This window comes from Corylus avellana, chromosome 3, assembly GCF_965113065.1.
Source record: "Corylus avellana chromosome 3, dhCorAvel1.hap1.2, whole genome shotgun sequence".
NCBI lineage: Eukaryota > Viridiplantae > Streptophyta > Magnoliopsida > Fagales > Betulaceae > Corylus > Corylus avellana.
This window is the reverse complement of record NC_142492.1, coordinates 27,289,703-27,300,551: the sequence shown is the minus strand read 5'-3', so window position 1 is coordinate 27,300,551 and position 10,849 is coordinate 27,289,703. Positions and strand designations below refer to the sequence as shown.

At 32.8% G+C, this 10,849-nt stretch overlaps 1 protein-coding gene across 1 annotated transcript; it reads left to right on the top strand.

The window, feature by feature from the left end:
* Positions 1 to 4,145: 4,145 nt before the first annotated feature.
* LOC132175210 (pectin acetylesterase 8-like) lies at positions 4,146 to 9,521 on the top strand. The gene is made up of 12 exons (XM_059587081.2): positions 4,146 to 4,266; positions 4,416 to 4,498; positions 5,406 to 5,535; positions 5,646 to 5,725; positions 5,844 to 5,930; positions 6,007 to 6,131; positions 6,231 to 6,291; positions 7,264 to 7,317; positions 7,402 to 7,479; positions 8,168 to 8,273; positions 8,901 to 9,046; positions 9,199 to 9,521. The coding sequence occupies exons 1-12, from the start codon at positions 4,146 to 4,148 to the stop codon at positions 9,325 to 9,327; spliced, it is 1,200 nt and encodes a 399-aa protein (XP_059443064.2). The 3' UTR covers positions 9,328 to 9,521.
* The last annotated feature ends 1,328 nt before the right edge of the window (positions 9,522 to 10,849 follow it).

Sequence of the window (10,849 nt, the reverse complement as noted above, 5' to 3'; positions counted from 1 at the left end):
CCGTTTAATGTAAACCCAATCCCGCTAATTTCGTGTCGTATTCGTGTCGGGTTGTCGGGTCGTGTCAAAATTGCCGGCCCTAGCTGCAAGAGTACTGCTATGCAGCTGCCAAACTAGCGTAGGACAAATATTAAAAAAATAATAATAAATTTTTTGGTTTGTTAAATTTTTATGAGTTAATATTTAGTTTTCAATGCCTCAAAATTTATTTTTGGATTTAAAACTAAAACTTAGGAGTGGAAGGTTAATCCTTTACGAATGATATCACCTAAAAGGAATTCGATCATCCTAAATTTGGTGCTAATACCTCAAATTTAGTACTAATACCTCAAATTTAATTTCTCTTTAATATCTCTCTTCTTCAATTTAAAAAACAAATTAAAGGAAAAAAAGTCAAATGTTTGTCGCTTGGAAACCTCTATAGGCTCTATTCGTGTTGCAAAGAAAAAAAGACAAGAAAAATAATATGATGCACATAGGACTCGAGACAACGTGGCTGATGCCACGTTCGTTCCACATCAGTCCAGAAATAACATTTTGGAAATGTTCGGGACGAGTAGCAGCTTTCGTGGAGTAAATCTAAGCCGTTAAACAGTTAAAGCTGATTGGATGACAGCTTAGAAGCAACCCAAGTGGAACTGCACCTAACAAGTGGTTGGCGTGCATATATGCTGACAACTTTACTTGGCCCCAACAAGTGATTGGTGTGCATATATGCTGACAACTTTATTGGGCGCCACTCACACTCATCACTGTCAATTACGTGGTCCAGTTCGTGATGGACTACCATCACCGATCCCACCTCCGGGACCGGCGAGTCACCATCTGCCATGTAGTCAACCTCAGGCGGTGACCCAACAAATCCATCGCCTTCACGCTCCCCATGCAGATGCAGTAACAATTTGTGTTGTATATTGGATTGGGTAAATTTTAATTTGTTAATTTTGCATTGAATTTATATTGAGATTATGGGTTATATCAAAAATTATATACTTTTATGTTATTTGTCAAGTTCGAATGATGTCGAAACATGAGTATAAGATTATATATAAAAACTATAATTTAATGCATTTAATTAAATAAGTTAGATTTCACAACTTTAATCCGTTAATTTCATATTAAATTCATAAATCATGTAAAAAATTACCGGCCATAACCGACTATAATGCACTCTCTTCGTCTCTCAAGATTATAAGAGCATCTTATAATCATAATTTTAGCAAAAATATATGGTTGTGTGAGACAAAATTCGTCAAGGAAGATTAAAAGCTAGTTTTAAACCTTTCTTTTCCAACGTTTTTTTTGCTGAATTTGATCATTAATCCTAATCATCTTAACTAGAAAATGTGATTGAATTTAATCAAGTTGTGTTAGTTATTTATTATTTAAATTATATGTGTATATTGCATAAATATAATATTTATTAATGTGGATCGAGTGAATTTATCAATTATATCTGTACCTTATTTTCTAATTATTTGTTTAGTCCCTATTCAATAAATTAGTTCATAAAGTTCCACAAATATTCATCTTAGCATGTCAGCAAACCTAATTAAAATTTGGACTGATTGCCCTTTTTCCCCTTCTCGCTTCAATTGTTAAAAAAGTTATCAAATCCTATCCGTTTTCGTTGGACCGATAAAATTAAATATTAATGTTATACATACTCTCACTCTCTCATTTATATTCTTATACATCATTTAGTGGCATCCATTCACACCATTGGAATTTTGATAGATTATTATTGAATTTTGATCCAACGATGAAAATGAGAGCCTCCTAAAAGTGTGTGAGAGTGAGAGTAAAACAATTGACGTGTGTGTATAGCATTGCTCAAACTCGAATACTTGCATTGCTTTCAGCTAAGTACTTATATATACTTATATAAAATATTTAATTGAATAAGGTAAAATAAGAGGTAATTGACAAAAATAAGGTTTCAATGTCTTTACTCTAATACCATGTTAGATTACCGGTTGTCTTAAAAACTTAAGTTAATAGAAAATTATTGTTTTAATCATTTAACCAGTATTCTAACATTTTCACTAATAATTTTAAGAGTATACCCATTAATGTCTAAAGCTATCCAAAAAAAATACATGTGGCATACCTCTCAATTTCATTTGAAACTGGTAGTATATATTTCATGGTCAAGATTTAAAGTTGAAACATTTAATGACTTACATGATGTCAATGTTAGCATGTCTTTTAAAAAGTTTAAATAATATGACACTATATATGTACACCATTCAATCCACAAACTTTAAAATCATAACCATCAAATAAATACAATGCGTTTTTTTTATTTATTTTTATTCAATACAAGAAAATGGATTCTATCCATTCCATTTAAAATTGAGAGGATTTTATTTCATATTATATATGCTAAAAACTAGGGATGTACATGTAAATAGTTATTAGCTGCAACTAGCCGCCAACAGCTACCAACCAATCCTGTAATTTGTATGTTCGTAATTTTTGGATGAACCCAATAATTGTTGTTTGTATTTTCTTTATTATTTTTAAGTTAGAATGTAGAATTAAGGTATAGATTTCATCTAAAAAGTAAAGTAGGCTAAAAACACTAAAAACAGGCTTAAAATGTCAATTACCTGATATATATAGGTAGCGGTTAATAACTACAATAACCATACGAGTAACTATTAAGGGTTTGTTTGGGTGTGCATTTGAGAGGCTTAAAAGTGTGTGTTAACGCTCAAAAAGTCCATTAAAGAAAAAAAATACACATGTTTGGTTAAAAAAATTGAAAGTGTTTTTAAGGGTAAAAAAAAAAAAAAAAAAAAACCAAAACGTACTTTTGACAAAAACTTCATTTTTAAGCTTTTGTCAAAATTTTTTTTTTTTTTTTTTTAACTTAAAAGCTCTATTTTTCAAACACAATCTCAAACATGCTCAAGTCCCTACAAACACTAATGAATTTAAAGGAATGGTTTATGATAAGGTAGCTAGTGTAAGGGACCTGAGCGTTTAGGAAGACAAATTTGTCCAAAATTTTTTTCCATAAAAAAATAAATACAATATAACCCTCCTAAATGTACTAAATAGATCGTCCTCCTAACCTAAGCTCAAAATACCTTTCACTCATTTATCTAAGAACGCGTAAAACGATAAGATTCCTGTTGTTGTCTCTCACGTTACGGATTGCATGCTATTTGGGTCGGGTCTAAGGTCTTGTCTTCGAAAAAGTCGTTAAAAAAACAAAAGAATTAATATGAAAGAAGACGTTGCATGTTGCTGACCTTACATATCAAAATTGTTGCGCGGCAATTTCTTAAAAATTGCCGTGGATCCTGATCCCTAACCACAAACCCGCTACATACCCACGTAAATAAACTAATCTTTTTGGGGTGATTTGTGCGAAGCGCATGTGTTTGACTCTCTGTAAATAGTTTGAGCGCTTTCGTGTGCGTGTCAGTGCTTATATAAAGCACCTTCTCCTTGAAGAAGCCACCACCCATTCTTTCCCTTCATTGTTTGAATTGGTTTTTGCATTCTTTTGGGAGCTCTAGAGAGCAGAGCATTGCTCTGAACTGGGTTCCTCTCACATTCTTTCAAAACAAGCTGGTTAAGATTTCCTCCCGTTTTCTAGTTCAGGTACTGGGGGTGCGGTTCTCATTATAAATTACTATTTTTTTGATCATTGGGTTCTTAAATTTGGATTCTTTTTCTGTTTCTAAGTTGATATCAGAAGTATGGTCTTTCAATATGGTATTTTGGATTTCTTTTTTTTTTTTTTTTTTTGGGTTTTGGATGGTAAATGAAGTTGGTAATCTGCATTTTGTGGTTATGTATGTGTATAATGGGGAAATGCTAGATGTTGCATTAATTTATCTTCAGATGTATGGGATAATGGGAATGTTTATTTTGGATATTTCCACTGAAGGAAGCAACAGTGGTGTTGTTTGTAAGCATTATTGAAGTTGCTGTTCAAGATGCATCTAGAAGTAAAGTTTGAATATAAAATACAAAAGGCTAGATTTTGTTAGTTGGCTCATGAAGCTTAGCTACTTGTTTATCAGTTTTCTTCAATATCTTTTGTCTTTTGATATGTTTTTCTTCTGTTTTATCTCAATTTTGTTCAATATTTTTTGTCTTTTGTATCACAAAAATTTTATACTTGCAGAATGATCAGTGCAATATTAATCCAATCGTTAAATCTTCTATTATGTACACTGCTATTGCTCAAAACAGAAGGCTTTAGCGTAGGAATTACTTATGTCCAGAATGCAGTAGCAAAAGGAGCTGGTGAGAAACTTCTTCCAGAAAAAAAAAAAAAAAATGATTAAAATAGAGCCTTTCATATTTTCCTTTCAGATTTCAGTTCTTCCCATAAATAATAAACTCTTTTAAAAATATTTGTTTCATTGTGTTCTGAAATTTGACCTATTCTGCAGTTTGTTTGGATGGAAGTCCGCCAGCTTACCACTGGGATAAGGGAGTTGGTGCAGGAATTAACAATTGGTTGGTTCATATAGAGGTTTGTCCTTTTGTCAAACCCTATTTAACTATTTCTTGTTGGGTGGTTTTAGGCCTATCTCAACCTCCAAAGTTAGTTCAAAATGTGATGCTTTCCCTCACACTTATAAAGTGACTACTAGCCCATTCCACAACCGATTTGGGATAACCCCAACAATCTCTCCCTCACACATCAGGCCCTGGATTGGAACAGCGACAACCTGTTTCTCATGTGGACTATTGGGCCGAGACTTGTTGGTAAACCTAGGCTTTGATACCAGTGTTAGGTGGTCTTAAGCCTTTCTCAACCCCAAAAGCTAGCTCAACCCCTACAATCTCCCCTCACACATCGGGCCATGTGTTGGAGCAGCAATAATTCGTTTCTCCTGTGAACTGTTGGGCCGAGACTTGTTGGTAAACCTGGGCTCTGATACCAGTGTTGGGTGGTCTTAGGCATCTCTCAACCCCTAAAGCTAGTTTAAGAGGTGAGGCTTTCCCTCACACTTATAAAGTGACTAACAGCCCATTCCACAACCGATGTGGGATAACTCCAACATTTCCTTACTAACTAAAGAACAAATGGCATAATGCTTGGACAGATTGCCAAAAGAAAGAAGAAAACAAAAAAAATTCTGATACCAAAGCGACTTTTCTAATGCCAAATTGTAAATTTCATTCCATTTCTCCTGTTCTTATTATGAATAAAAGGAGTAGAGAAAGCTCGATCACTATTGAATTTTGATAAAATATTTTGTGATCGATTTGAATGTTACAAATTTCTTTCAAATCTAGCTCTCAAAGGCTTTAATAGTTTTGGTTAGTTAAACCCTTGCATTCTTAAAAAATGAATAAAAATTTAATGCTCTAATATCTATCTATTATCTATATATTTCTTCTGTCATCGTCTGATCTTTAGCTCTGGTACATAGGGAGGTGCATGGTGCAACAATGTCACCACTTGCCTTTCTCGCAAGAACACTCGCTTGGGTTCATCTAAGCTAATGGAGACGGAGATTGCTTTCTCTGGCATTTTGAGTAAATACCAAAAGTTTAATCCTGGTATGACTTGATAGTTATTAATTTAGTTATCTTTTTCCAGCTTGTATCACCCCCCATGCTCCTGAGCTTCAACTTTTAACGATATTAATAGAATCTCTTTTAATATCCAGACTTCTACAACTGGAACAGAATCAGGGTTAGGTACTGTGATGGGGCATCATTTACAGGCGATGTGGAAGCAGTAAATCCAGTAAGTTATTTGAATTTCTCCCAGAATTTCAAGTTTTAGTTTTTCGGCAGAACCTGGCTCCATTGTATTCTTTGTTTATTGTTTTGGTTGGTTTTTAATTAGATTATAATTTGATCAGGCTACTAATCTTCACTTCAGAGGAGCAAGGGTTTGGCATGCTGTCATGGAGGATCTATTATTAAAAGGAATGAGAAGTGCTGAAAATGTATATCCTATAATCATTTGTCGGCTTTAATGCTCTGCTACTCGTTCCGCTAACTCGTTAAGACTTTTGCCTACAGGCTATTCTCTCTGGTTGTTCGGCTGGTGGATTGACTTCTATTTTGCATTGTGATAGCTTCCGAGCTCTCGTACCTACTGGTGCTAAGGTTAAATGCCTGTCAGATGCTGGTTACTTTATTAACTTGTAAGCTCATATACCCTAACTTCTATCTCTACTTTATATTCTAAACTCTCTGAAAAGTTACACGTTCATGTAATTTGACTCTAAAACATTGCATAACAGGAGGGATGTTTCTGGAGCACATCACTTTGAAGGATTCTATAGTGAAGTGGTTGCAACACATGTATTGATGCTCTCTCTCTCTCTCTTTATAACTTCTATGTTGCAATTTTTTTATTTGAGTTTTGAATAGGAAATTTACCTTTCAGTTCTTTCTAAAATTGCTGCTTATATTAAAAGGAAAAAGTCCACATAACCCTCTCAAACTACCACCCAATTGACAATGTCCCCCCCAAACTTTCAATTGTGACAATGTCCCCCTTAAACTACCAAAAATTGTCAATATTCCCCCCAATGACGAAACTACCCTTAATAAAATAAAAACAAAAAATAATAAAACTTCTAGAAAAAACCTAAAACTAATTAAAAAAAAAAATCCAAAGGGTAGAAAATTAAAAATTAAAAATTAAAAAAAATACTTTTTATAAGAAAAAAATTAATAAATTTCGATTTTTTTTGTTATAAAAATTTCGTTTTTTATTTTGTTTTATAAATTTTTTTAAATAAAAATTTCGGTTTTAAAAAAACTATATTCTTTTTTTTTTTTTAAAAAAAAAAAAAATTCTTATAAAAAAATTAAAAAATTTCGTTTAAAAACTATTTTTTTTATAAAAAAAAAATTGTTCTTTTGAAATTAAATTTTTTTGTTTTTTTTAAAAATTTTAATTTTTTTAATTTATAAGGGTATTTTTGTCTTATTAAAAAATATATAAGGGCATTTTGATCTTTTTGTTAATCTCGAGGGGAACATTGACAATGTTTTGGTAGTTTAAGGAAGACATTGTCACAATTGAAAGTTTGGGGGTGGGACATTGTCAATTGAGTGGTAGTTTGAGGGAGTTATGTGGACTTTACCCTATTAAAAAAAAAAGTTTCTTTTAACAGTTGCTCAATTATTCAAGTGTTTCTCTTTTTTATATGTCTAGCAAGAAAATGTTACCTCCCTTTTTTTTTTTTTTTTTTTGGTTCAAGCTTTTGTCCAATCCAAAAAGCAATACCTGATTCTTAATGGAAATCTCTCTCTCTCCCTCTGTAGAATTCAGCAAAGAATTTGCCTCTATCTTGCACTTCAAAACTAAGACCGGGGTTGGTAAGTGCGTCTATTCTAGTATTAGAGTTTCACATCTCACCATTTCTTCTTCAATGTCACCAATACTTTTCAACTATATTGCAGTGTTTCTTTCCCCAACACGTTGCACCGCAAATCCGAACACCGATTTTTTTGGTAAATGCAGCCTATGATTCATGGCAGGTAATCTCATTCTAATCATGATAAAGATAACTATTTATAGAAAAAAAAAATTGATTTCATGTGTTGCATATGCCCTTCTTCCCCTGGTTCTAGTTCCCTGCTTGAAATTTTTTGAAATGAAATTGATACACGTGATAGATCCATTGCCTTGGTGATGAAATTAAGGAGTAGACTGAAAATTAGAAAACCTGCCACGTTAGCTCGTTATAGGATGTATGAACATCTTCTACACTCAGCGTCTCACTTATTATTGGATTATGTACATTAAGGCCTGTCCATTTCTCATCCTCCAATATTTAAAAGTGGGGATAATATTGGTGTGACTGTCCATTTTAGAAACGTTTGTCTTTGTTGTGCATTGTGATTTTGATCTGGTTAGACCTTTAGTGGTGGAGAATTTTTGCATCATGATGTCAACTTTGCGTTCTGTTATGGAATGGGGCCAGATCTAATTGTTTAAAATTTGGAAGAGTATATTTCCTTTTTAACATCTTCAAAACAGGATCAACTGAGCTATGAAGATGGGTTGCCTACCTTCAATTGCCTGATTTGAATGTGTTTTAGCATTTAAATACTGATGATAAATATTAATACATATTATAAATGAATTTTTTTTATGGTTTTTAGTATTCATTTAGAGTAATTCACTTTCATTCTTCTAATACCTGAACTCATTATTTTCTTCCAGATAAATAACATTTTGGCACCAGGTGTTGCTGATCCCCATGGCCACTGGCATAGCTGCAAACTTGATATAAACAACTGCTCGCCCGGTCAAATCAAAACCATACAAGGTGAATACCAGTAGCCTCTTTTCTATCCTTAAGCAACTCTTCTTGGAGACAAGCATAGTATCCCTCAGGAATATATTATATATAGTACTGTTTCTTATTAACATTTTTATAGTTTTTAAGGTCTTGTGAAACAATCTCTAAACCCTCAATCTAAGGAATTCAATTCTTCTTTTTTGGTTAGTGTAAGGAATCTAGTCATCATCCGAGAATTTGGTCAAATTATAAGCTAGAAAAATAGCCGAATTGGATTTAAGCTTATAGGCACCGACTCAGAATAGCATTTCTACATGGTAAGGTACAGCATTGACAAAACAAACCAGCTTCCGGAAATTTTTACTTATTCTCTTGATGTTCATTTCCAGATTTCAGGGCTGCAATTCTTGAGTGCATTGAATACCCGATTTTTTTTTTTTTAGTATCCTTTGAGAACAGTATCTCGTCTTAATCACATTTTATCAGCAAGAAGAATATCCGAACTGGGTTTCTTTCTGGCTGGTCCTGTCTGCCATTTATACAAAAGCTTTCAGGGAGCAACCTAGAATAGCATTTCTACATCATAAGGTAGAGCACTGATGATAAGAATTGGGTTCCAAAAATTTTACTTGTTATCTTCATGTTTGTTTTCAGATTTCAGGCTGCAATTCTTAAGTGCAGTGAATGGACTAGGCGCCTCTTCATCTAGAGGATTATTCATAAACTCTTGCTATGCCCACTGCCAAACCGAAACGCAGGAGACATGGTTAAGGACTGATTCTCCATTGCTGGGTAGAACAGTAAGATGCACCTTTCTCTTCTCCATCTGTTCTTCATTTCTTTTTTGTCATTTACATTTTTCATAATCTTCTTAATTTGTTTCGCTGTTCTTCCCTTGTCGACGAATCTGCAGAAACTAATTCCATTTTTATGTGAAAAAACTATTCTGCAGACAATTGCAAAGGCAGTTGGAGACTGGTTTTATGATCGGAGTTCCTTCCAAAAGAAAGATTGCCCTTACCCTTGCAACCCGACTTGCCATAACCGTGTTTTCGATCCACAAGAACACCCAGAAATATAGATTTGTTATGTCAAGATATATATTTTTATGAATGGTAGTTATATGTAAAATGAGCTTAAATAAGTAAAAAGAAAAAAGAAAAAAAAATGATGATCGATCAAGTCTTTGAAATAAGCGAAGGCTCCACTTCACCAAACTTGTGTGCTGGGAGTCTTCCATCATTGTTTATGTATTAACTTATTACTCTCAATCTAATAAAGCCATTCGCTATTAATCTTACTCTGAGCATCTATCTGGTCAACACAATGTTTTAGGATGATCTTTATATTATCTGAATGTTGTAGGATGATCTTTATATTATCTAAATGTTAATTTCTTACCTTGCGGGTGTTTGGGTAAGGTTGAACCCCTTGTCTGTTTATTCCATCTCAGTGTTTAAATCGCCTGGTGCGGCCCTTATTGAGAGGACCAGGTCATTTTATGACCCATTTCCTATTGTTTCCTTGTATTGTTTGTTGCACTATATTTTTTATTTTGGGTCTAATGTAGGGGAGTCCATCCTTTTTTCGGTGTTTTAATCATGTAATCCTTGTCTTATTTGATTAAGAAAAAAAACTCGCGAATCTTTACTCCTAAAATATGGGTTTATTTGATAAAGAGTTTTGTTACTGATTTTTTTGTTTGGATATTAATAAGAAGTGATTGATGTAAATCATGTGATAAAAATTGAAGGGAAAAATATAATTTAGCCCTTCAAACTACCAGTCATTTTCATTTTAGCCCTAAACTCCCAAAATGACATTTTAGTAACATAACCTTACTTAAATGACGTAGTTTTGAATTTTCCATCCTATTTGACGGTAATGACTAACGGAGTGGCCAAATTACAACTGTTTGGTAGTTTGAGGACTACTTTATCACTTTTTAAACATTAAGGGGCTAAAATGAAAATGACTGGTAGTTTGTGGGGCTGAATTATATTTTTTCCTTTAATTAAAGTTGATGCATTTAATAGTGTGCATAATGTTAATGTTGGCACGTCTTTTAAAAAATTTAAACAATATGACAACATCTATATCGTTACATGCACTAACTTTAAATCATATCCATCAAATAAATACTATATATTTTATTCTATTTTATTCAATACAAGAAAATGGATTCTTTCCATTCCATTTAAAATTGAGAAGATCTTATTTCATATTATATATGCTAAAAACTGGGGATGTACATGCAAACAGTTATTAGCCGAACTTTGTAATTTGTATGTTTGTATTTTCTGGATGAACCCAATAATTGATGTTTGTATTTTTTTTCTTTACTATTTTTAAGTTAGAATGTAGAATTTAGATATAGATTTCATCTAAAGCGTAAAATAAGCTCAAAACACTAAAAATAGGCTTAAAATAGACCTAATAGAGACAAAGAAAAAAATAAAAAACAACAACAACAACAAACTCTTTTTTTTTTTTTTTTTTTATGACATGTCCACGCAAAAAAACCCAACAAACTTAAATAAGCTTAAAATGTCAATTACCTGATATATATAGGCAGCGGTTGATTAAAATTTGAGGAGCAAAAT

Excerpts from the sequence above, each read along its gene's own strand:
- LOC132175210 (XM_059587081.2), top strand. The coding sequence starts at position 4,146 with ATGATCAGTGCAATATTAATCCAATCGTTAAATCTTCTATTATGTACA. Across the intron at positions 4,267-4,415 it reads TGCAGTAGCAAAAGGAGCTG|TTTGTTTGGATGGAAGTCCG; the intron begins GTGAGAAACTTC and ends CCTATTCTGCAG. Across the intron at positions 5,536-5,645 it reads ATACCAAAAGTTTAATCCTG|ACTTCTACAACTGGAACAGA; the intron begins GTATGACTTGAT and ends TTTAATATCCAG.